Source organism: Triticum dicoccoides, chromosome 6A, assembly GCF_002162155.2.
Source record: "Triticum dicoccoides isolate Atlit2015 ecotype Zavitan chromosome 6A, WEW_v2.0, whole genome shotgun sequence".
Taxonomy (NCBI): Eukaryota; Viridiplantae; Streptophyta; class Magnoliopsida; order Poales; family Poaceae; genus Triticum; species Triticum dicoccoides.
The window spans coordinates 512,598,183-512,625,381 of NC_041390.1; the positions used below are offsets into that span (position 1 = coordinate 512,598,183).

The 27,199-nt window shown below is 41.9% G+C and overlaps 2 protein-coding genes across 2 annotated transcripts; both read left to right on the forward strand.

Annotated features, from left to right (window-relative positions):
- Window positions 1–7,490: 7,490 nt before the first annotated feature.
- LOC119317585 (protein RADIALIS-like 4) lies at window positions 7,491–12,031 on the forward strand. The gene is made up of 2 exons (XM_037592069.1): window positions 7,491–10,316; window positions 11,624–12,031. The coding sequence occupies exons 1-2, from the start codon at window positions 10,048–10,050 to the stop codon at window positions 11,646–11,648; spliced, it is 294 nt and encodes a 97-aa protein (XP_037447966.1). The 5' UTR covers window positions 7,491–10,047; the 3' UTR covers window positions 11,649–12,031.
- Window positions 12,032–16,143: 4,112 nt separating this feature from the next.
- Window positions 16,144–20,297, forward strand: LOC119317586 (chromatin modification-related protein MEAF6-like). The gene is made up of 6 exons (XM_037592070.1): window positions 16,144–16,357; window positions 18,783–18,883; window positions 19,452–19,521; window positions 19,643–19,670; window positions 19,755–19,809; window positions 19,919–20,297. Exons 1-6 carry the CDS (start codon window positions 16,202–16,204, stop codon window positions 20,013–20,015), a joined length of 507 nt encoding a protein of 168 aa, XP_037447967.1. The 5' UTR covers window positions 16,144–16,201; the 3' UTR covers window positions 20,016–20,297.
- The last annotated feature ends 6,902 nt before the right edge of the window (window positions 20,298–27,199 follow it).

The following is a 27,199-nucleotide window of genomic DNA, read 5'->3' on the forward strand; positions in this document are numbered from 1 at the left end:
CTAGTATCTCTCCAACAAACAAAATCATACCATACAAAATAGATTGCCTGCAGTCAATAAAACAGTAGTAGGGCATCTGAACAAAAAATACATAGGGAAAATGGAACATGTCGTTTCGAAGAGTACATTAATCCTGTCAATGTTGACCACAATACTGAAGATAGGCCATAATGGACACATGACCATTTGCACTGTACTGATAATGAAATTGCGTGTCTTCATTGCTATCATTATAGATTAACATATTTAATTGTTTCAGTATAAAGGTTTCATAATGTCAGGGTAAATTCAAGAATCTTCACACACACTTAATAGACCATGTAATAGCATGTTGAAAACTACGCAGGAAAAGCATGGTTCCGAGATACTTAAGTCTTGAGGTCAGTCCAGTCTTACCACGAAAATGAAAAGACCATATGATGGCTGGTGCAGCTCCCTATTCATCAGTGGAGAATTCTTTGATTTATTTACATGAAGATTCTTATTGGGCATGGCTGCATCAATCCAAGTATATATATCTGGATGATTGATTCCACACATGTGGAGCAGATATTGGAGATTATTAAGATTCTAGCTTATTCCAAACTTTATTTATTTTTATCACAGTTCTAGACTTCTAATGTCTGTGAAAGAAGAAAATCTTGACCGTAACACAAAATGGCAACAATAAGAAAAAGATATCACCGGAGCAATGCAGTTAAGCGTTCCTGATACCTATCAGAAAGAAGTGACATATATTAGCATATTTTCTCAGAACAAGTCAATCTGCAAATTAGCAAACATGGACATTCCAGCGCATAGTAGTATGAAAAAAGGTGAAAAACAAGTGAACTGTGACACAATGTAACAGCCGAATCAACAAGGACATGTTAGAATGCGAACATATTGGAGATGAGAATTCCATTGACCTCTTGTTGGACTCTTCAAATCAGATCACTGATGGCGCTTCCAGCAGCGAGGCTTCCCCACGACAAGGCATCTTTCTGGCTATTGTAGCTCTGGAGGATTATGTCATCAATAGATAATCTACCAGGACCTAAGGCTTCTCCATCCAGCCACAGCTGCATCCGCGTCCACATCGCCGTGGATGCTCCGCCATATTCGCCCGGACGAGTGCAGACTCTTCATCACCAACCTCTTGTTTAGCCACGATGCCACGGTGGCCACCAGGCGGCTTGAAGCCACAAACAACATGCTTGAGCACACATCGTGATGTTGGGGCCACACCCGACAGTGACACCATGCAACGCGTCATGGCGGCGTTCATGCAGGCGTTCGCACGATGCTAGCTTCCGGCATGGGTTGGCCTGTGCAGGGCACTGCTCCTACCCCATGCGGCGCCCACGCCACCATCGCACCCTATACCATGCAATCAAATTGGCAGATAAAGTGCAGAATAATGGAACAAAATTGACAGAAAGATGAACAATGTGTAAGTAGCAACCTCAAAATACGAGGACTACTCGTTTTGAAGTTTCATAAGAGTTGATCTCAGAAAACTTCAATTGAACGCAAAGCCGAGTAGCAATGTACCCGGATCATCAGCCTGATTTTTATATGGTGTAGCTGACAAATCTTCAAATCTACTCCCCAAGAAAGAAATCAAGAGGAGATCATGAAGTTAATATACAGAGCTTCTAGAAATCACACATTCACCTACATCCAAAATGAAGCCTCCACCTGCCAAATGTCCCAAAGGCATTATGTAAGGCAGCGGAATGGATGATCAAATCATAAAACACAATCTAGTATTTACCAGCGATTCAGTATCCTGCACGTCGGACTGGATCTCAGAGAGCCTCTGCTTCATCTTGTCTGCTTAGATCTCACCATGTAAGACGAAACCAACAACAACGAATAGAAATAGGCACGGAAAGAGAGGGTGGCGATCTTGGTGAAGACCTCGCAGACGCAAAGTCGCAGTACTGGCGCTCGTAGCCCTGGAACACCTCGATGCTTATGATTGCTCCTCTTGATCGCCTTTCATGGCATGTATTAAAGATAAATGGTAGCTAACCAGACCTGGCCGCTACCACCGCCGAGAGGAGGTTGAGTAGTCAGCCGTTTGCGTAGGTGAAAGCTGCTATGTACGTCCTTGATCCATCGCCCGCCGTCCAGGATCGACCCATGCACTTGAGACAATACTGGACGCGCATCGAAGCAGACTTCATGGCTATGTCCCGGATCCACCGCCCTCTGTCCTGCTTGGCCCATCCACATGAATCAACACCGGACACACTAGCTCGTCGTTAATGCCGACGAGCTGTTTCGTTGCGAGGTTAAGGGGGACCGCGGAAGGGCCGCACTGGTGTCTGTGCTACGCGCTACTCGCTAGCAACGTCAACTGGGAAGGGGCGGCTAGGGTTTGAACAGGGAGGAGGAGACACGGCTTGCGTGGATTTTTCGTTGCTTGCGTGCGTGGGTATGATGGTTTTGCTGGTTCTTTCGCCTGATCGCATGGGGGTGGGACCACATAATTAAGAAGAACGAATCACATTTGTGGTGGAACGTACGCAGGGAAAACCAACAGCGCATGGGAGGGAGGCTCGACGAAGGGTTCGACGACGTAAGACGGGAAACGGAACGCTGCGTTTTTTTAGGTATTATTAATTAATTATTAATTATTATTATTATTAGAGGATTAGAGATTAGAGATAGAGATTAGAGATTATTTGTTTCCTAAAAATCTATTATTTGTTTCCTAAAGCAATTTGCATTAATAAAAGAGATCCGTTGATTTGGCTAAGGTAGGAAAGAATATATTATTTATTTGCTAAAGCAAATTGCATTAATGGGAGAAATCCGTTTATTTGGCTAAGGTAGGAAATAATATATTATTTGTTTTCTAAAACAAATTGCATTAATGAGAGAGATTCGTTGATTTGGCTAAGGTAGAAAAGAATCTATTATTTGTTTGCTAAAGCAAATTGCATTAATGAGAGAGATCCGTTGATTTGGCTAAGGTAGGAAAAAAATCTATTATTTGTTTCCTAAAGCAAATTGTATTAATGAGAGAGATTCGTTGATTTGGCTAAGGTAGGAAAGTTAGATCCGTGATCTTTTGTCATTAGAAAAGTGTTGAAAATAAATCATACCAGACTACCAACTCCTCCATTAGGTTTTTTTTCGCTGGTTAACTTTCGTAAGTTTTTTTCACTGGATTGTCTTGGGTGCGATCGGATGTTAGGCCCTGGAATGCGTGAGGGCGGGTGGGGGCTTCGGTACGCGGTTTTTTCGGTTCGCAGTGGCTCAGTGTGAGGTGGGACGAGTTACCAAAAAAACCATAGAAGGTGAGATGAAAAAAACCCTGAAAGCGAGACTACCAACTGCTTTATTAAAAGTAGAGATATGCCGACCCAATGAGGAGGGGCTGTGCGCCTATTTGCAAACTATAAAGGCGCCTTATGCGCCATATAGGAAATGCCTTGGGAAGCGTCTATAATACATTGCGAAGTGAGCGGGCAGTTGGGCCCGCACAATTGTTCGTTTTTCTTTGGGTTTCATCGTTCCTTTTTGTTTTTCTAATGTTTTCTAAAAATATATCTAAATACATACATTCCATAATTTCTATTTACTTGTTTTTTTTGAAAACCACGAACTTGAGAAATGTTAACACAGTGTACAAAATTTGTAAGCATAATTTATTTAAAATATTGATATCATTCAAAAAAAATGATTGTGACATTTGGAAAAAATTCACGCATATGAAAAAATGCATGTGTAAATAAAAAATAATGGTTCATAGAATTAATAAAATTTAATTTTCATTTAGGGAATGTTCACGTGTTTACAAAAAATATGTCTGACATTTTCCCAAATGTTTAAAAAATGATAAAAAAATGTTCATCTAATTTAGAAATAATGTTTTGTACAATTAAAAAATGTATGTTACTACCTCCATTCCGAATTATAAGATGTTTTGGATATTTTAATATGAACTACATACGAATTGTAATGCGTAAAACACACAAACTAAAACATGTTTATACACATCTGATTTGGAACATCTTATAGTTCGAAACGGAGGATATAAATTTTTCATAAAATTTTCAGACATTTCAAAAAATATGTTTGTAACATTTTAAATATATACTTATACAATTGTAAAGAAATGTCAATGTAGTTTTTTCTTTGTTACCATTCATAAAAATCTTTTAATGTGTATCTGAAATATGTTTAACATGTCTCCCTCTGTAAAGAAATATAAAAGTGTTTAGATCTCTAAAGAAATATAAGTATTTTTTACTTTTGTGATCTAAACGCTTTTACATTTCTTCTGTGATTGAAACGCTTTTATATTCTTTACGGAGGGAGTATTTGAAAATAATGTGCAGAAACATGTATTTGGAAAAAATATTAATCATCTATTTGAGTTTTTTTTAAATATGTACACAAATGTTTCAGATGTGTAGGAAAACTATATAATGTGTATGAAAACATTAGACATCAAAACATATATTAAAAAAAATGTAAATATTGTATTTAAAAGATGTTATTTATAAATACTGGTGTATAAAAAATTCAAAATCTATGTGAAAAAAGTAGATATGTGTTCAAGAAAGAAAAAAATAAAAAATAACCCTGAAAAGACTGGCAGAGGAACGCAGAAAACGAAAAACGAAAAGAAAAAAATACCATTGCGAAAGCAAGCAAGAAAGAAAAAAGGCCACTTCTACGCATCATCCAGATGGTTTGAGAGAATGTTAAGCCGCCTCCAGGGCCATCAGATGCGCCCATCACACCATCGGTTCCGTGCCTAACCTGTCTCTCTGCGGCGCCTAAAAAAGGAGAAAAAAAACGGACGCCTGAGGCGTCAAATAGAATCTGCTGCCTCGGGCTCGTAGTAAGCGATATATCATCCTCTTCTAGAAAAAAAGCGATATATCACCCTCCCCATCGATCGATCAATGTGATTCCAGGGCCCATCATCAAAAAATAAAAATAAAAAACCAATGTGATTCCAGGAACTCCGTCTCTCTGCCCGCCGCATCCTCCCAGCCTGAGCGCCCCACTCTCCTCAAAGTTCAATGCAGAGCGGGTGCGCAGGCGAGCTACGCGGCGCGCGGCGGCTTCGACCGAGAGGCGCGAGGCGTCCTCGTAGCCCCCGCGGATTCCTTCGGCCGTTCGAGGTAACCGCGAGGGGAGGATACCCCCAGCATTCGCACGCACGCACGCACGCAGGCCAGGTGTTTGTTTCTATACGCCTGTGGGGGCCGAAGTGTGGCCACCGCTCCTTTGGCGTAGTTTTAGGGTGTGTACTCCGGAAATGCGACTCTTGCGAATACAGGTCGGTGTGCAACGACGCCACTGCGATGGTTTCCTATGGGCTGACTAGTGACTACCAATTTTATGCATGAGGTCACTGTGCGACTGAGCCAATTGTGTCGTGCAGAAATAATGGCTTTGTATTTCCTTACAAGTTTTTGTTTTGTTTTGAGAATAGGAGGCAGATCATTCTCTACCTTGTATATATTTCAAAACACGCCGAAGCCTGGATGGCAAAGCCAAGCGCAAAGCAAACTTGCAGCGACCACCGCATTGTTACATTTGACGGCACACATTAGGTTCATCCAGTGCTCGTTTTCTAGATTCAGAACTCAGGAAACCACATAACTGGGTCATGGTACAGTATTCATTGCAGGTCAAGCTTTTGTCTGAATGATATCTGAAAACCCTTGTTTCATCGATTTCCTAACATTTAAGTGGATCATAGCAATGTTTTTGGATTATTTATTGTATTCATGAAGTGTTCTACGTTCGTTTCAGTATCTGAGATCTTAGGCTTAGCATAGAGTTGTAACATGCTATCTGTAGAATTCCAAGTTCAATCATTCTTTTTTCTAGAATCCCCAGTTCAATCGGTAATCTGAACCTTTGGAATTTGAAACACTTAAGTCAGCAAGACAGCTATCCAAATTGATTCCCAAACAAATGAATTCATGTTCTTGAATCATGCCTGTACATTGCTTAATTCTATCATTGTTACAAACTGATGTACTAATTGGCTGGCTACAAAAGTCGGACCACATATTCTGTACGCAGATGGAACATCATAGCTTAGGGATCTGCTGGATTCTTATTCTATTTTTATCTTTTTACTTCGTCGCCTCTTCCTGACCTCTTCTCAGTCTTTTTATCATATCTTATCAAGGAATCATTCTTTAGCTCCTACGCCACACATCCATTATCAGGCCTTTTCCTGTGAGATCCCCTACTTATCAACAAGTTCACATGTTTTAGAATCCAACATCTCAGATGCCATATTTAATGATTGTTTTATTCTTATATGACATCACCATCACAAGATCCATGTTTGTTTTTAGAGAAATCACCTATTGCATTCTTTGGTGAGTGTCCGAAGATTAGGACATCGGCATATTCTCCCTCTGTTGGACTCTCAAAATTTGATCTTTGACCACAAATTTCTCATACAATACATTGCTCATAATTGCAAAATCATAATCACAGGAAAGTTATTTTTCAATACGAATTTAACGGTCTAAATTCTGTGTGGCACAACCCACATATTATTGGACTAACTGCTGGTTAAAGATCAATTCCGCATGGTAAAAACACATCCTATATTTATCAACAGAGGGTATGCTATTCAGTCTGACAAGATTATAAGATATTTCCATAAACCCTACCTTTTGCAGATCAGCATTCCTAAGGGCATAGTTTGGACCTCTATTTTGATCCGTGGTCATTCCTGTGATGCAACACCTCCATTTATGCGACTGGAATTTGGTGCGCTTGAGCATAAACTTTGACTCTTTGTTTCTCCGCCCATCACATATCATGGCAGGCTGACAGGTGTAGTGAGTCGTAATTCTGTCGGTCAACATAAATTCCATTTAGATATAGATATAGATTCGAAGAATGTTATGATTCTCTCCACCTTTCATAGAAAGGGAAAATAATTGAAGCAAATACCTTCCTTTGAAGACTGAAAAGAGGGTATCGAGGTAAGGGTGTCACATAATAAAGGTTCAAATTGACATTTGGGTCTAATTTTGTTTAATACCAAATTTAAATTCGTCGAGAAGAGATAGTAAAGAGGTGTATCCCACTTGGATGTGAATCCTAGCTACTAGCCTGGTGGGGGCCTTTTCCATCATCTCGAATCCACCTGTCCACACCTTGGGATGATGAGAACTCGAACCAAATCACATGAAAGATCCGCATACACACAAAAACCTTTAGCATTTGCTGACGTGACTTATGCATAGGCGCAGTGGTGTTCCGTACCTTCATGGCATAATCTACTTTTGAACCAGATGACCTTTTCCTTCCTCATAAATCTCTCTTGTTAAAAGCTTCCAATGTCTGCCTTTGGAGGCTTGCGGCATCTTTCTAAATGTAAATAGCCAGCAGAGAACATAAGAAGGCAAGAGAAAATTAATGCTTCTTCCAATGAATAATATTATAAGTAGTTAGTAGTTATCATTTTATTCTTACTATCTCTGTATATTATCTGCTTAGGTTCAGTAGTAAGTGCTGGTTGACGGGCTATGTTCTGACACCTGTATGCCCAAGATTTGTGTCGAGTAAAGATTAGATGAAGCAACTTGGGACAAGCTTAAAAAAGCCAGAAGCACCTTTTGAACTTCGCTTTTCTGATACAAGTTTTGGAACAATGCAGGTCTGAGAATGTTATTCTAAATGTAATGAAGCTCAAGACGGCAAGGTAACTTAACTGCATCTTTCTACAAAACGGCAACCAAATGTTGGTAACCTTTCACAGAATAATCAAGTTTGTGCGTAAATTTGTTAAGAACTTCAGAGGCACAAGAATGGCTCATAGCTTTTTGGAAGTGATGATATGAGATTTATTATAAAATTTGGCAAGCTGTTGCACTAGAAATATTATCAATTACTGTCATTTGCTTTTTAGTTCTTACGAACTTGGTTAGGGATATGCTCTGGTTTACGTAATTTTTCCCTTGAGTTAAAAGTCATATATATTATATACTTAGGCATAGCTCTCTTTTCTGCATGAACATTTATATTTCGACTTGTTATGAAATAAGCTGGAAATTGACTGGCACTGCTTAAATTATCCAGAAGCATTCTATTCTTCTTAATTATACATGCAGCCCTGGTGCATGGTCTTGATTGTTCTACCGGAAACAACTATTAAGATTTAGGAGCTGAGTTGTTAAATCAAATTTTGATGGGAAATTCGTATAAAGCCAGTCACAATTTCTGTTAGGAGAATATTGATACGGTACTAACATACTTAATGGGTTTACTAGTTACCTGCAATATCTGCAGACACTTTAATTTTCAACTGTGGCATAGGTTTAGTTTTTAAGGAGCATAAAGAATTTGCTGTTCCATTATCCGAGAGGACTGGTACAAAATAAAGTTCCTGTATCAATGGCTGTTTGGATCCTGTAGTAACTCCAACAAACCACCAATCAATCTCCCATGGGAACTGAACATGTGATCTCTTATAAAACAATAAGCTATCTCATGAATCCCAAATCTTTATTTTTGAACCAAAAACTGTAGGTGAGGCCCTGACAGTAATTTTTTATTGAAGGCGGCATGAAAAAACACAAAGGGGTAGTTAGAAGAAGAGGGGAGAATGTACAAAGGGAAGGGGAATATACAAGAGGGGGCTATACAGAGAGCTATACAAGGGAGTCAAGAATCCCAAATCTAATTATTCCACTTCATTATACACTAGATCTTGCCAATCTATTTTTATTGCATGAAACTTGTACTATTAAAGCAGCTGTTCTAATACAGTTTCTAGCAATGAGACGACTGTACAATATGTCCACTTCTGCCATCATATGCTCAAAGTGGATAGGTACCAGGGACAGGTATTTTTTTGTGTTAAATTATTAGACCACAGACCACAATTGAATAGTACATCCCATCTGCATGACATTCTTCTCTGTCCATCTGAAACCATATACCATCACTGATTAATCGAGTAGAAATATCAAGGAAGAGTTATGTGCTCCTATCCTTTTGACCTAATAATGGCTCCTTTTCCCTGTGTTACAGAAAGACAAAGAGGCATATATTGGTGTGTGTTTTCAATTAGATATTTGAATACCTTTGTTACAGTGGGGAGGTCGTCGACACAAATTGTTAGTTACTAGCTTTTCCTTGTACTTGCTATATTCACTATTCAGGGCAAATATCCTCTGCTACTAAGCATCATTGTTTTAAGTGATGTTGCAAATTGTATGTAGTTTGTACAGCCAATTAATTGGCTGCAAATTGGTGGACAGCACCTTTGTTCAAAACATTCCTTAAGTTTGTAACATCAACAAGGATGTTGCATGCTTCTATCCTGGCACAAATGGCCTTGTGATATTTTTTTAGGTACAACTAGTTATGGTTAGTATGCACTCTAGGCCTCCTGACCACTAGCTTTGCCTGCGCTTACCCCTCTTCTTGTGACCTTTTTGCTTCTTTGTAGAGCTGTGTGTGTAGGCTTGTTGCTTTGCTTGTCTGGTTTTGTTAGCCTAGGTTGCTTTGTATATTGTGGTTTAATTGGCCTGGTAATTTTTGCATCTTCTCAGTGTGCTTCTTCCAATACAAAACAACACACATATTGATGTGAGTTTGAGAAAAAAGTTGTCGTAAGTACCAAATGCACCCTTAGAGCATGGTTTCAAGTTTCAACATAGAAAAAAGGCAAGAATAAATGATATCTATTAAGATTGTGGGATGAAATGAAATGACAAAGGTCTAGTCTCCCAGCAAATCTGAGTGATTGTAATTCCTCCCTACAAATTTAATACACACTAGATTAGTGTGATGAGTTGGTGAAATTTCTCGTGGCTCCCTCCTACATAGGCTTGTCAACTCATTGCCTACTGCTAACACAAATCACCACCCACTCAATACTGGGTATTGCTGGCTTCCCCCTCTTTATAAATAGCACATCTACGCTCACTCTTTGTTCCACAGAAACACGAGCAGCCACAAGTAGTGCTCACTACTAGTCCCCTGACCTTTCTTGGAAAATTTCTCCCTGCTGGGGAAACAGTAAAAAGGGAGGAGAAAAGGAAAAATAGAGAGATAATGAGTTCATCGTGGACAGCAAAACAGAACAAGATCTTTGAGACGGCACTAGCGACGTATGACGAGGACACACCAGACCGCTGGCAGAAGGTGGCACGAGCAGTCGGTGATGGGAAGTCAGTCGATGAAGTGAAGAGGCACTATGAAGAGCTGCTGAAGGACCTGCATCACATTGAGTATGCAGGAGGCCGTCGCGGATCCCTCTACAACATCTCCGGCGCTAGCAGTAGCAACAGCAACTCCTGGGGCAGTGCCAATGAGGACCACAGGTAATTAAGAAGCCCGTACTCTCATACACACATAATCTCATTGTGCATCCTCTTTATGTGCTCACCTGTTGTTATGCACTACTAGTCATGGGTTTATGTTCAAGAGCAGTGTTTCTGCATGCTGTCACTTGATTTTGTAGCTTTTGGTCATTTTATGATTCCTAACGTCCCACACCTAGATTATCTGTTTCCCTCTAGTTTGCAGCATGCCTTTTATAGTTTGTTCCTCCTATTCTGTTCTTTTGGCTTGTGTTTAAGTGTCTGGGTGTGCCTTGATTATCTGTATCTTGGGCTATCTGAAATGTAAGTCAAATCCATTGTCCTTGGATTTTGCTGGAATTGACTTATGCCTTGCATAACTTATGTGATTAGTTTGACAATTAGATTCTTCACGAAGTGTGGAATTTGACTAGCTCTGCAGATTGCATTTTTCTGAACTTAGCTATATAACTGCTGGTCTGCTGCCCTGTTCCATTTCCACCTTGCGATAAATTAAGCATGTGATCCTTGTTTGTTGTTTATAAGGAGTACTCCAAGTTCCAACTAGTAAATAGTAATACACTTTTGTGCTCTTTCTTCATGTTTTGTGCACTCTGTTGACTGAGACTCCATTTGGCAAGACAAGTCAACTCCCTTTTGTCTGTCAACAATGTGCAAATTCAACTAAATGGAAGATACAGCAGAATAAACAGAAGTATGCTGAAATTTCAAACTCCAGGCAACCTCACCTGTCCATGATGATGATCTGCCGGCAAAATACTAGTGGATAACTATGGCCACAATGACACTATCTGATCCAGTTTAGTGTCGAATTAAATTGTGAGTACAGTGGGAAAGATATGGATAAACACCCGTAATCATAGTTAGTTACTAATCTCTAAACTGGGCGGTGAAGCAGGTCAATCTGTTTACGGGAATGAAAATTCTTTGGCATTAGTATGTTTGTGCTGCTGCTGCTGCTGCTACTCAGTGTGCTTTGAAAATTCAGCAATCAAATTATTATGCTTGTGAGAGAAATAGGCAGGATAAGGACACCAGTGATGGTGTTCCTCTTGGAAGGTTGCTCTTTGCATTCCTCTGCAAAGAGGGAATGGCCTCATTCCTACCACTCCCTGCACAGTGGTATCAACCATGCACATTTTCCTAAAGTTTGCAAGGGAAATCATTACAAACCCCAAACCCCACTACCTTTAAGCTGTTTGCCTTTATGATGAATAAATCACTTTCAGAACAGTGTACATTTTGTTCCCCCTCCTTTAATTTATTCGAACGGATAATGGTTTGATGTTGTGGTTTCTTTGTTCCAGGAGAAGGTACCTCAATCCTCAGTGAACGCGATCTTGGAGGAGCTGATCCGAAGCCTATTGCCGCGGCACTGCTCTTGCCAGCAAAACCGAAACAAATAACCGAGTCTCCCTGAGATGTTACGTTTACTATATATTTTTCGGGCTTATGCGCTCTCGCGTTGTTGTGTGTGTCGTCATAGGTAGTAGATTTCCTACCAAAAGAAGAAGGGTACTAGAATTGTGTAGTTACTAGTGGTTTGATGGAAAACTTCCAGTCGAGGTCCAGAGCGTGCCCTCCCGGTTTAAAATAAAAAGGGACCCACACTGTTAGAATTCTTGAAAAAAGTCAGACATATACTTGAAGTATTGCAGCATGTATCTGCCAAGTTTGGTGCAAAAAGGATTTACATATCTGATGTTAGCATGTCACCTGATGAAAATTCAGTTTCTGTCTATGTGCTTTAAGCGGATTTTCGACGTTTTCTCCTTCCTTTGCTGAGTGCTATCATGATAAAGTAGTAGGGCAGAACAGGAGGTTACCAAACTCAGGCCACCAAATTCTGGTCCAGATACCCAACAGTCATACGATAATGAACATTGGCCATCTTGGACAGGTGACCGAAGCTTGGGCTGTGCGGGGTGGTCCACTGGAAGCAGTTGCAGAGATCTGCATGATCCTTCACTATCTAGTCTAGTTCTCCAAAGTGAATGGCCATGTCACTACTGTTGATCAGGTAGAGAGCTTTTGCCAAGTGGCCCCGCGCTTCGACGGACGATGATCGGCGCCGGAGTCGTAGCAGCAAAGGAAGGAAACTATGGTGTGTGATCGGCCATATCCGCAGGTACAGTTTTTGGCGGGTGATCGGGCTCCACATTTTGTAGCTAGATAGAGTGAGACTGTGGCCTGCCCACTGTGGGTGGATAGAGATGTATAGCTGGTCCCGCGGAAATCTGAATAGAAATCAGTAGATCTTGGTGCACCCAGTTTAGACTTTACACCCATAGTGTCCATGATTGATGGGGGACAATAGAGATGTTATCTTAAGGGGTGATCATTCTTATTTTTTGATAAATGATGGATTTTTTTTACTTAAAATGGAGTATCAAGAGGATACAAACACAATGAACATGCACCAAGCCTCTGCATAGCACCATTTTTTCCTGATCCCATCAGCTACACATGTCAGGGTAGAAATCCCACCGTCCCCATCACACAAACATACCTTCTGCATTAGGCCGTCGTCCATAGATTGCATCTCACTGGCCTAGGCAAATTGAATGAAGCGAGAGCCGCCAAAACCCACAAATAGCCTTTGGCCGCATCCCACGACCTTGCCAACCACCGGATCTGGGAGGCAAAGGATCCTCCCAACCACATGCAGCAGCCACCGCAATTATTGCCATCAGGGGAACCACCACCTCCAACTACCAACATCGCTGAAGCTTGCATGACTCTGGTCATTTGATCATGCGCACATCAGTCATGTCGCGCGCCCGCAGCATCGCACCGCCCCATGGCGGCCACTAGATGTGGAGGTAGAGCGCCAACTCACCGGAGTTGGCTGAGCCACGCCCACCGACGATGACTGGCCGATGTACCAGTAACCGCTGGCGGTGCACCCAGGACGACGACACCCCCGCACCAGCACGCCCGCATCATCAACCACCCGTCGCCAATCTTGCGGATCTTCACGCCAAGCAGCAAGGCCGGCGCATGCTACTTGTGAATTGCGTTGGGATTTTCCCCGAAAAGAAAGGGTGAAGCAATATAGTAGCGGATAATATTCCCCTCAGTAGAGAATCAAGGTTTATCAAACCAATAGAAGATTCACGCAAATAATCGTCGACAATATCTACAGACACAAGAGCAAATACTTGCACCCAACGATGACAAGAGGGTTGTTAATCCTCTTGTACTCATTAATTGCAGTATTAAATGTGATAGTAGTAGAAAGATAAATTGCAAAGTAAAAAAATACAACAATATACTTAGGTTTTAGTAAATATGGTGAATAGACCCAGGGCCATAGTTTTCACTAGATGCATCTCTCTCAAGAATATAACATGCGGTGGGTACAAATTACTGTCGACAATTGATAAAAAAGCGCATAATTACGACGTTATTCATGGCATAATCAGTATATAGGCATTATGTCCGTAACAAGTAGACCAACTACTGCATGCATCTACTATTATTACTCCACTTCGAGAGCGCTTCTATGCTTGCCTCTCTAGGTATTAAATTCATAGCAAACAGAGTAATGCATTAAGTATGATGACATAATGTAGACATAATAAAATCAAGCAATCTGATTGAACCCCTCGTTTTTCCTCTTAGTAGCAACAATACAAATACATGCCTCGCTACCCCTTGTATCACGAGGTGAGGACACCATAAAATTGAACCTACTACTATGCACCACTTTCACTGAAGATCTAATCATCAACTTGGCCAAAGAAAACTCATAGATAGGAAAGCATTACATAGAGATAACAATCATACATAATAAACTTCAGAAAAGACTCACTTACTTTCATTGAATAATCTGATAATAAACCTACAATTCATCGGATCCCGACAAATGCACCGTAAAAGAAGATTACATCAAATAAAATTTCAAGGAGAACATTATATTGAAGATCAGAGAGAGAGAGAGAGATCTAGCTACAAGGTTGATGTATAAACCCTTTGTGATCGATTCTCCCTCCGGCAGAGTACCGGCAAAGGCCTCCATATGGGATCACGGAAGAACAGAAGTTTGCGATGGTGAAATAATTTTTTTAGGTCTTGCCCTGATGGTTTTGGGATTTTAGAAAATTTATAGAAGTGGAATTAGGACAAACGTAGTTATGAGGGCCCACAAGCTCAGGTGGCATGACCCTCCAGGGGCACGCCGTGTGAGCTTGTGACCCACTCTTACATCTTCTGGCCTCCTTCCGATGCTTTCAGGGTCCCTTTTGATCTAGAAAAAATCACCGTAAAGTTTCATCGCGTCTGGATTTCGTTTGGTACCGTTTTTCTGTGAAAATAAAGTAGGAAAAATAGGAACTGGCACTACGCACTAGGTTACTCGGTTAGTTCCCAAAAATAATATAAAATTATATAAAGCATACAAGATTGATAATATAATAGCTAAAATAATAAAAAATTATAAATACATTGGAGACTATCAGCACACGAATGCCCATGCCCCCAACTGCCACCATAGCCCCGTTCAAGCACAAGCCGCACCAGGCGCCATCGCCGCTAAAAGATCCATTGCCTGCTAAGGAGGTCGAGCCTCGTTAGCGGAGCGCCCCACTGCCGGCGTCCTTGGTCCCAGCACTAGCTTCGCCGACAGTGGCCTCCGGTGGCAGTGGTCACGGGAGGAAGTTTGATGAAGACGATGGTGGAGAAGATGAGATCCCCCGAGTTAACAGTTACGAGCGATGTGGGGGTCAGGTACCGCTTCGCTTGGGATGATACTGAAAAAAATTGGAAGATATCATGTGAATGTGCCAACAAAATAAGAGTAACAATTATAGGAGTCTTTTTGATTTGTAGGAACTTCATAGAATTTCTTCGTCAAATGGTAAAATTGTAATGGATCAACTAGCCTTAATTCTTTAGAAATGCTAAAAATCTAACTTCAGATTTTTAGGCATGGAAATCGAACATTTTTCATGGCAATTTATGTTGATGCGGGGATGGCAAATTTAGTTAGCAAGCATGGCAATTCTCTGGCAAAAAAATGAACTAGGTCGGATTTGCCATACTCGTCAACTAAACTTATCATTCTCGGCAAACATAATTTGCCATAAAAAGCGTTCTATTTGACATGCCTAAAAATCTGACGTTCGTTGGATATTCGGATCTAATTCTTTTACCTGGCTAGGAAGTTTTCAATATGATGCAAAATCATACACTTATTTAAGTATACCAAAAGTCAATCACATGTTGATCTCAAATAAAGATTATACTAGGTTGACTTTCTTGTATATGAACAAGAGTGCTACTCCCTCCGTTCCTAAATATAAGTTCATATTAAAATCTCTAAAAAGACTTATATTTAGGAACAAAGGGAATAGTTGCTAAAAGCAGTTTCAGAATCAAAATTATTTTAGCGATTGAGGCGGATTTAAATCATAGACATTTCATCCAATAGCAATAACTATCAGATGGCTATATATGATTTTTGTCGTTACCTGAAGCCATCATTATTAATGATTCACGGGTTAACTATTAGGTTAGTCATCCTTGACACTTTTTCTCTTTCTCTTTCCTTTGCATTTATCTTACCTATAAAATGTGAGTATCTTCTTTGGTAACTGATGTTTTGCCTGAAAAATTAAAATAAAATGTTCTTATATATATATAACTAATAAAAAAGTTTTATGATATCTTTTATATATGGATATAAAACTAATAAAAAAGTTTTGTGCTATCTTTTCTTTTCCTCTGGGATTTGCAGAAATTGCGAAGTTTACGTTGAAAAACGAAGGGGGACGTTAGCCGGATTGGCAAATCGTCGGCGAACGATACAAACTTGCAAAGACGCCCCCACCAAAAGGCCAAAACCAAAACACAAAGCTCGAGCCCTAGAACCGCGACGAGAGCCAATGGACTCAGGGGGCGGAGGAGGGGGGTCGCACAAGGCCGCGTCGGGCTCCGCGCCGTCGGCGGCGGCGGCGGCGCCGAACCCCACGGCGATGCTCTCGGCCCTGATGGGCAAGCGCGCCAAGCTCCAGGAGGAGGTCCGCTCCATCGAGCGGCAGGTTAGGTCTCCTCCAGCCCCTGCTCCTGTCCCTCTTTCGGGACGCCTCCTCTGTTTGTTAGAATTTGCATCTCCTGTGCTACTTCCTTTGGGAGGCCTTCTGCCGCGTAAGATTTCAAATTCTGTTCCATGAAGCATTTGCTAGTCTACACATGAAAGCAACCTGAATTCACCTTATTTAGGGCACCGGAACAATATACAAGTCTGAAAGACAGACGTCTGAATCTATTGTGTCTGAAACCACAACGTATTGTTCCCTGGAGTGAATAGTTGGCGCAGTTTGGGAGAAGTCCTGTTGTGTCAAACTGAATACCGTGATTGAATTAAATTTTGGATGCAGGGAGTTTGACAACAAATTCGCTGCCTCCATTATTTTTTGCGAAAGATTATTGCTTACTTGCTTCATTTGATCAACCAATTGCGCGTGTGAAAACTGATTTGTATGATGTCAATCATATGAAACAATCTGATGCTCAAATTAGCCGGATAAAGATTTTTATAATTTTAATCAAGCCTCAGTGTTGCAGTTATTGCCCTGTCTGTAAGAAATAAATCATAGTAATAATACATCCACTTATACTATAGCCATAAGAACATTTTGAGCTATATTCTAGTATATTCTCTTATAAAGCTTTCTTAAGGTAATAGAGTAGCAAAAAAGGTCTGACCTTATATTCATAATGCTAAATCTTGTCATTTCGAACAATTGGTCTAGTAGAATGAACAGCGTGTATAATCGAAAAAGTGACCAATGCATTTGGTTTTATTTCAAGTCTTTCAATACATTCCAGTGTTCATATACAAGTTAGTCAAGTGCTCCAAGTGGAGTAATAACCAGCGGTAGCATCCCGGTAATTTAATTACTAAATTGTTGTTCTGGCATCCTCTAAAGTGGGTGCTATGATTTCTGCGCTGGCACCAGTTGGTAACTTGCTGTAAACATTCCATGTGGTCGCCTCTGCTGTAAATAATGTGTTCATGTTAACATTGGATGGTTGGATGAAATCGACATCAGCAGCCACATCCGCTCGACAGGTCGAGCAGAATCATTTTCCTGCTTAGACGGCACATTTCCTAGTAACGCCCATGACTTTTGCCAAAAGAGCTTGCCCTCTATATCTGTTGTCTCACTAGGCAGCGAAACTCACAGATCGAGTCAAGTAGAAAGATGCAGGACATTTGCACAAAAATCCTTGAGGTACCAAGTATTGCAGGCCTAACTCTTCACACGAAGCCCCTTGTTCCAGCCCAAATGTAATCCCATCTCTCATGCATCAGCGTGGGTTGCCGGAGCGTGCCGCCAACCTCGCCGAATCAACCTCTCTGAGCCTCACAACCACCAGATCTGGCCTTCCTGAGCCTTGCCGTCAGCTATTCCACCAGCCCCATGACGTGACACTGCCATATCCTGCCATGACGAGGTCCACCGCCGGCTTCTCGTGCGCCGCTGTCACTTGTTCTTCCAAACGACCGTGAACGCCCCTATGCACACAACCCCTTCGGCCGAATATGTCCGCTGCCCGAGTGTGACCCTTCGGTGGTTGCATCTTCCTTGATACCCGTCCTAGATTCGTATCTAGGTGAAGTTTCTTGTTCTGATCTGGGGTGCGAGACTGAAGGTTCAGCAGGGTGGAAAATTGATTTTCAGTTCATGGGAGATCATGAATTGTTGTATTTTTTGTTCATTTATTTTTATAGTGTTTATTCATGATCTGGATGTTTGGATCGGGTTTTAAAATTTGAATGGTGGTTCGACTTTGCTGTTCATGATATTTGTACAGAACCTTATTCATAATCGTAAATGCTGTTATTTTTCAGTTTGTACGTTATTTAACTTTGTATGGTGGAATTTTTGTATCCAACAAATTGCATGCGTTCATCTGTTCGTGTGTGTGCTGGGAAAACTCAGGCCTAGAAATATGTATGAATTCGTGGGAGAAAATCCATTCTGCAATTACTGTATGCGTTCATGGCAGGAACCTCATCTTCAGTACTTTCTGTGAGTACTGAACTACCAAGTGCAGTTTGAACATGTATAGGTGATGGCTGACGGTGGGTGGATCGCATGCAGCATTATGAGATGATAGCAGGGGCTTTGCACAAAGTTATCAAACCCTTCCGGTCTTGCTTAATCTGTACCTTGCCTTATAGATCGAACGGTTGATATGGCTGGATCGCACGATCTCACGCCAAGTGCAGATCCTATACTAGTCTTCCTCTATTTTATGGTGTCCTCTTTTTCTTTATTATTAGTACATTAGTAACATCTTCTGGGTGCCAATCTATCTTATAACTGACAAGGAAAAACATCAGTTATCCATTGGCCATGTGCGTACAAGTCAAATTTTCTTACTGTCCACGCATGTCTTAGAAACCATTTTTTGGCAATCTATAGCTTGTATTAATATCTACTATTATCCAACCAGGTTTATGATATGGAGACCACCTACCTACAAGAATCTAATCAATTCGGAAGCGTGCTGAAGGGTTTTGAATCATTCTTGTCATCGTCAAAAAACACTGCTAAGTAAGAGACCTTTCTATTATTTATATTTGAATAAAATCTATGAACTGTTAGGGGTTCTTCTCTGTATGGAGAACGTCATTTGTCCATCCTTTTCTATTATCATGTTCTTTGATTACCATTTATATTTATCAGAACTCAGGTCTCAGATTTTGCTTAGAGTCTCTGTTTTATTATTACCATGAGCTATATTGATTGGGTTACGGTATCTGACCTGGCTTTGTATACCTACTATGCCACTAACCATACATAATAATTAGCTAACAATTGGGTCAATGATCAATAGTGCTAGATATACATCAGGGATTAACCCTGAAAAAATAAGTATGCCAGTGTTCTATGATATTATAGACTTAAGTCAGTTTCTTTCTTTGTTGCATGAGTACTTTATATTGAACATAATCTTTTTCGGGTTGATGGCAACCGGTTGACTATGTGGAACTAGTCGTATGTCACTATTCTGCAGAAGCAATATGTATTTAGCATGCATTTATGTTTTATTTTTTCAAGCAATAGAGACACTAGATCTCACATAGATGGAATACTCATGATGGCATGTGCTTCGTTTCAGCCTCAAGCGGTCAAGGAAGTTTCAGGTTGATGAGAGACTATTCTCTCTGTCATCGGTTACTTCTCCAGCGGTATGAGCAATAGTGCCAGTACCACTGGAAAGCACTAGCCTTCCTACTTATTACTTCCTTTCCCTATTCAAAATTAATGAATTCGCTGATGTTGAACGTTATTCTTGTATATAATTTCCAGGTTGAAGAACAACTGGCTGCGCGAGATGGTAAGCTTTACTTATTTCTGTTTTCAGTTGAAACCTGCAGCAGCTAATAATAAACTGAATTGAATACTCGTGCCACCCTGGCAGAGGCAAGAGAATATGCAGGTCGTTCAAAGGGCGCAAGCACTCCAGCTAATGGCCAGTAAGTTTCAGATAGCTTTGCGGAAAAACTTTGGCTCGTGCAGTGATTAACAAAATGTTTAGCAGGTTTGCCTGTTTTTCTGATATCTCGTACTACATTCTTTTGGCAGAGGGAAACCAAAGAAGGGAGGGCGTCCTGGAGGGAGAGACGGCAAGAGAATACGCCCATCGAACGATCCAGACTTGGACGATGAAGATGACTACTAACCCTCGCATGTTTCAGGCATCTTTTAACTTTGTGTCCGCGTCTAGTTCCGTCTTTGTGTCAACCTTTAGGCTTTAGCCTTGTTCTCTTGCAAATCCAAACCAGCGTTGAGGAATCTCCTGTATTATGTCCCAGCTCATCTGCTTGCTTGAGCGTGCTTCTTTTCCATGCCTTTTCCTGTTTTGCCCTTTGTAACATATAAGGTAGCAGCAAGTTAATTAGATGGTGAAAAGTTGTGTGGACATTATTCTATTTCTTATAACGAAATATGTATATGGCAACCGTGTGCCAGATTGCGAAACTGCCACACGCCTCCCGATCTCCTTCCTTTCCTGCATGTCCTCCCCGACCTCCCTCTCGATTTCTTTCCTTTTCTGCACGCCTCCCGATCTCCATCCTTTTCCGCGGGCATACCCGCTCGTGACTTCCTAATTTTCATAATCGTCAATTATGGCCCCATGCGACTTCCTAATTTTCGGGCAAAAATAATGGTTGGACTAGGATTTGATCTCTGGTCTGCAAGTAATCAACAAAGGGAACTAACCACCTCACCTATGACACTGATTGTTGAACAAGCTAAGAGAAATATTGTTTTTGACATGTTTTTGCCTTTAATATGTTAGCACTGAAAAACTTTTTGTTTCAAGCATCATGGTAACTTTGATTATTGGGAATGAATTTGTTGAACCTGCCCACTGGTAATTTCTCTAAATAGCACGATAACATTCACGTCATAAACTTGATAATTTAGATACAAACATCGTGGTAACTTTAACCATTGGGGAAGATAAATGTGAAAAGATACCCGATAATTTATGTGTAAATAGATGGTAATATACACAGCGCACATCTGATAACTGAGGTAGAAACACCATGGTAACTTTGACCATAGGGATTTTTTTTTGAAAAAGATACTCCGATATCTTCTGTGTAAATAGCACGGTAGTATACCTTCCTCCCCTAGCATTTTTATATGTAAATAGCATGAAAATATGTGCACTGCGATAACTAAACACCATGATAAGTTTCTGACCCGTGGGGAAGAATTTGCTAAAACATACCCCTGATAAATTTTGTGTAAATAGTATGATATTTTAAGCACTACGGGCTTGATAAGTTACTTAGAATCACCATGATAACTTTTTGTCCCAGGAAAAAGTTGTTCAAAACATCCCCAATAATTTTGGTGTAAATAACATGATAATATAAGCATCGCATAACCGATAACTTGCAATATAAATACGATGGAAACTTTTTTTACCAAAGGAAAATAAGTTATTAAAAACATACACTCGCCTCGCGCGTGGGCTTCTTGGATGAACACAACACATGGCGTGCCACGGGAAAGTGACATAATGTTTAGTGTCATGAGGGCCACACGTGCTATAGGCGTGATAAGTTCCGCAAAAACATCGTGGTAATTTTTGACCTATGAAAAAAGCTACCAAAACACAGCCAGGTTTTTAGGTGCAAGTAACATGATAATATACGAACTGTAGACCCGGTAACTCATGTACAATCCTCCATGGTAACTTTGACCAGGGGGAGGTTGATGTTGATATACCCTGATAACTTATGTGTAAGTACCACGGTATTTTACACATCGAAGACCTTCTAACTTGTGTACAAAATACAGCGGTGACTTTGAAGGGGTGTAGTTGTTGAAGCATAGTACCTGGTACATTCTATATAAATAGTATGGTAAGTTACACAACACAGGCCTGATAAATTGCATACGAATATCATGGTAACTTTGTCCTGAGGAGAAATCATGAGTTTTCTCGGAGGTGGGCGCGTGAGATGTGCGGGAGAAGCAGGTTTCTCGGATGAGCCTCCGAGGTCGTTTGGAAGAAGGCGAGGTCAAAAGACGGGGATCGTGTGGTACTTTAAAATAAAAGAAGTAGAGGTGTGGCAGTTTTGTTTATATGGCACACGTGTGCCAAATATCACAGTCCTTCTTATAAACTAACTTGTTGTAAACTCTCGTTGGCCGAGCGAATTAACTTTGCCCTGGTTTTCGTTGGCGACATCCCTGGTCTGGATTTATTTTTTAAGATGTGATCTGGATCATTCTTTTTAAGACGTGGTTCTGGATGAAGTTGGTAATGGTAAAAAGGATGGAATCGATATGCGTGTGTAAACATTGGAATAACATGTTCTCTTTGATTGGTTAAGTTTCTTGTATATTCCTCAAATACATACATATTATCAATTGCAGTGATAGCATGCTTGCGTTGACGATTGTATTTGAACTACAGTCTTGCTAAATCAGATTTGGTTGCAAGCTATGTTAGCTTGAAAAAATGTCTTGCTAAATCAGATTTGGTTGCAAGCTATGTTAGCTTGAAAAAATGTCTTATATTATGAAACGGAGGAGTTATATGTTATGTCACTTGACCGAAACTTGGTTAAGTATTAGTCAGTTAAGAATTAGCCACACCCTATCTTGGTTAAGTATTAGTCAGTTAAGAATTAGCCACACCCTATGTTGGGATCTGAATTGTGTTCGAAATGGCTTTTCAGAAAAGTTGTTTCATGTGTTTTTCAATTAATTCATGATTTGGACATGTTGCTGGGTGACCCTGAAACTAGATGTCCAAAAACCATTGTAGCAATGCTTGGCATGCTGTTAGGCATCAACGGAGTGTTATCCAACAGACCACTATTAGGGCAGTCCAGCTAGCTCATGGGATTAAAGGCTTGCAGAAAATAGAGTGCAGGCTCATCCCAATTTTATTTTATTTTACCTGTAAACAAAGACGAGCTAAAAACACAATCAGGTAATCTGAGCAAATGAAAGACACATGGTACATAAGCAGAACATGAATATCTTGACAGTTTATCTTCAGGATTAACCCTGCGCCTGCAGCCAAGCTTGCACACAGGTCAGCAGCCAAACTCCATAGACACCTTGGATTAATAATAAAGCAAACTCATGTACTTTCTTGATGACAAACATTTGCATCTTGCGCCTCGGTCTGCTCAAGGGTCTCTTCACTTGTACTACCAGTAGTCCCGAGATGTTTGGAGATCCCGGTTGCAAGGAAGCAGGGCATAAAACCGTAGTGGTGGTCTGGTAGCTTGGCGACTCCTCGCAGGGTCTGCATCCTCATGTCGACGGCGAGCACCGTCGACATATCGGTGCCCTCCCTTGACAAAATGTAGACGACATCATCATCGTCGTCGGTGACGCTCACGGTGGGGTAAGACATGCGAAGACGTCGCAGGGAGGACACGGTTCCCCCCTCCTTGTCCGTGCGCAGCTCTTTATAACGCATGGCGAGGTCGGGAGGGATGTCGATTTCCGCCGAGCGGGCGGAGCATCGAGGCCGACAGGCCTCCCATGAGGTCACCGGCACCGGCATGCTCCATGTGGTGGCCTTCCAGGGGCTAGGGATCAGGAAGTACATCGGGCATTCTTGCGGAAAATATTCTGTAGAGCATAGGCTTTGGGACACCCCTTTATCTAGCCACTCATTTTTGCATCATGATTCGTGCGAGTACATTTGTCTTTTTTTCTCTCCCATATAGAATAACATATGAACTTCAAACTTGGCAGCTCAACAAAACATTCTTACTAGAATGTGGGAAAAAACTTTCAGAATTTTTCGTGCAATATAAATACTAAAAAGTACATTTTTTAATACAAAAAATCTAATTTCGTATATTTATGTTTGACAAAAAAAATTGCAAGTTTTTTCTCACATTCTAGTTAGAACGTTTTGGTGTCTTGCAAAGTTTAAAGTTCATATGTTGTTTTATTTTGAAGAAACAAAAAAGAGAAAATCTGATGTACAAAGTTAGTAAGCAATGTTGGAAGGTAAGGATAAGGGGTGTCCAGAAACCTGGACTCTAAAAATCCGTCTCCTGCAGACGAGGGAAAGCCGAAGAAGTGGCTGCTGTCAGGCAAGGTTCTCCACCGACACCTCCTCCACATCCAAACCATTACCAGCGCGCTTCGGCCTGCGTGGGGGAACCCTAGGGGTCTGCAGTTCAAATCCATGGGAGAAAACACGTTTGTGGCAGAGTTCGAGAACCAGAGGGATCGAGATAGGATCTGGGTGGGCTCGCCATGGCATGTGAGAAAACATGCAGTCATATTGGCTGACTTTGAGGATCATACAAGGCCGGATGAGGTGACTTTTGACCGGCTCCATGTGTGGGTTCAGGTCCCAAACCTGCCGTACAACCCGAGAGATGATGCTTGGGGCAGTTTGATAGCAAAACAGATTGACAAGAATGCTTCAGGAGTTCAGTTCGATCATGTTGGGGGCTATTTGAGAGCTAGAGTTTCCATTGATGTCAACAAGCCTCTTCGGAGGTGGATTTTGATCAATTCGGCCGAGAGGAAGAAAGAAGAACCGTATGATATCCAGTACGAACAAGTACCGCACTTCCGTTTCTCTTGTGGTCGCCTAGGGCACAATGATCTATTTTGCCCTGGTCCTAGGGATAAGAATGGAGATCTTCCATTCGGACCTAAGTTGAGGCCACCGGAAGAAAGGAGGAAACCTACCTCGGGTGAGAACACGAGCAAAGACCAGCAAGCAGGTCCGAGTACAAAAGAATCGAAGAACTCAAGCAATGTTGGAGATGCTGCCAGGTGAACTCTCCTGTGAAAAACCGTCCTTATATATGCAAAGAGGAAGGAGGCCCCAAAGTAGGTCTATCGTCGAGTTGAGCACCCTCTCCTCATCACCAACGGAGAACACACGGATCATGATGGGCCGGCTGGAGACATGGGAAGGGGAAGCGATGAGGATTTATGGGAACATAAGGATTTGGAAAGGGGACCAAAAATGAAGCGACCAACACCGGAAAATTCGGCAGCAGTTGCAGAGCAGCGTTACCCGTCCCAATGAGCATTATAAGTTGGAACTGCCGAGGGCTTGGGAACCCCGAGGCAGTTCGAGAGCTTCGCAGTGTGGTGAAGCAATAAGGGCCCGCCCTCCTCTTTGTTATGGAAACGAAGATTAGGGCAGCAAGGGTGGAGAATCTGAAGTTTACTTTGGGTTTTGATGGATGTTTCGCGGTTAATAGCATCGGTCTCAGTGGAGGCATCGGATTGTTTTGGTCCAGAGATGTTTCTGTTGAGCTCAAAATTATGGTGCCGGCCACATTGATGTTGTGGTGCGGAATAAGGATCAAAACTCCTTCGAGTGGAGATTCACTGGTTTCTATGGTGCACCAAGGGTAAAGGACCGTCATCACAGTTGGCTTCTTCTCCGAACCCTGAATGCACTCCCCCATACAACATGGGTCTGCATGGGTGACTTCAATGAGACTTTATACAGTGATGAACATTTTAGCCAGTCTGCGCGCCCAGAGTGGCAGATGAGGGCGTTTCGTGAAGTGGTCAATGAGTGTGCACTCCAAGATTTAGGCTGGACATGAGTTCCTTTCACTTGGGACAATCGTCAAGCAGGAGTGAAAAATGTCAAAGCACGGATTGATCGGGCCTTTGCAAATGAGGAATTTAGGCAGCAATTCGGATACACAAATGTTCGCCCAGCGCAGCGGAGTCGGACCATTGTTTTGTACACTTGGTGTTCCGAGAGCAACGAGGCGATGCAGCAAGAAGGGGAGCGAGACCCTTTCAGTATGAAAATGTTTGGCAAACACACTTGGATTACGAATAGGTGGTGACCGCATGTTGGCAGAGCCAGCAACGAACACCTGATCTACAAGGTGCTGTAGACTCTTTGAGTGCCATGCAACATCAGCTCGAACCTTGGGGTAGGAAAGAGTTTGGATGTCTTGCAAAGACAGTCCAAAAACTTCAGCAAAAGCTTGATAAGCTTTGCCGGCAATCTGTTGGGCGGGGTCCATCGGAGGAGGAGAAGAGCACGGTTCTCAAACTCTGGGAAGCTCTTCGCCAACAGGAGATATGGCCCCATCAGTGATCCCACGTACTTTGGCTACGGGACGGTGACCCGTAACTCAGGTTATTTCCAAGCACAAGCGAAACATAGATAGAGGATTAATAAGATATCGGTGTTGGGGAACGTAGTAATTTCAAAAAAAAATCCTACGCACACGCAAGATGATGGTGATGCATAGCAACGAGAGAGGAGAGTGTTGTCCACATACCCTCGTAGACCGAAAGCGGACGCGTTATGACAACGTGGTTGATGTAGTCGTACGTCTTCACGATCGACCGATCCTAGTACCGAACGTACGACACCTCCGCGATCTGCACACGTTCAGCTCGGTGACGTCCCACGAACTCCGATCCAGCAAAGTGTCGAGGGAGAGTTTCGTCAGCACGACGACATGGTGACAGTGATGATGATGCTACCGACGCAGGGCTTCGCCTAAGCACCGCAACGATATAACCAATGTGGATTATGGTGGAGGGGGCACCGCACATGGCTAAGAGAGATCAATGATCAACTTGTGTGTCTATGGGGTGCCCCCTGACCACGTATATAAAGGATGGAGGGAGGAGGAGGCCAGCCCTCATAGGGCGCTCCCAAAGTGTGGAGTCCTACTAGGACTCCCTAGTCCTAGTAGGATTCCACCTCCCACATGGAATAGGAAAAGGGGAAGGGAGAAGGAGAAGGAAGGAAGGGGCGCCCCCTTTCCCTAGTCCAATTCAGACCAATCCATGGGGAGGGGTGCGGCCACCCTTGAGGCCTTTTCTCTCCTTTCCCGTATGGCCCATTAAGACCCAATACGAATTCTCGTAACTCTTCGGTACTCCGAAAAATACCCGAATCACTCGGAACCTTTTCGATGTCCGAATATAGCCTTCCAATATATCGATCTTTACGGCTCGATCATTTCGAGACTCCTCCTCATGTCTCCGATCTCATCCGGGACTCCGAACAAACTTCATTCATCAAATCGCATAACTCATAATATAATTCGTCACTAAACATTAAGCGTGCGGACCCTATGGGTTCGAGAGCTATGTAGACATGACCGAGACACATCTCCGGTTAATAACCAATAGCGGAACCTGGATGCTCATATTGGCTCCTACATATTCTACGAAGATCTTTATCGGTCAAACCGCATAACAACATATGTTGTTCATTTTGTCATCGGTATGTTACTTGCCCGAGATTCGATCGTCGGTATCTCAATACCTAGTTCAATCTCGTTACCGGCAAGTCTCTTTACTCGTTCCATAATGCATCATCTCGTAACTAACTCATTAGCCACATTTCTTGCAAGGCTTATA

What these genes read in the sequence shown, in the direction of transcription:
- LOC119317585 (XM_037592069.1), top strand. Translation starts at nt 10,048, where the DNA reads ATGAGTTCATCGTGGACAGCAAAACAGAACAAGATCTTTGAGACGGCA. An exon ending in AGTGCCAATGAGGACCACAG is followed by an intron (nt 10,317 to 11,623) that starts GTAATTAAGAAG and finishes TCTTTGTTCCAG; the next exon opens with GAGAAGGTACCTCAATCCTC.
- LOC119317586 (XM_037592070.1), top strand. Translation starts at nt 16,202, where the DNA reads ATGGACTCAGGGGGCGGAGGAGGGGGGTCGCACAAGGCCGCGTCGGGC. An exon ending in TCGTCAAAAAACACTGCTAA is followed by an intron (nt 18,884 to 19,451) that starts GTAAGAGACCTT and finishes GCTTCGTTTCAG; the next exon opens with CCTCAAGCGGTCAAGGAAGT. An exon ending in CATCGGTTACTTCTCCAGCG is followed by an intron (nt 19,522 to 19,642) that starts GTATGAGCAATA and finishes TATAATTTCCAG; the next exon opens with GTTGAAGAACAACTGGCTGC.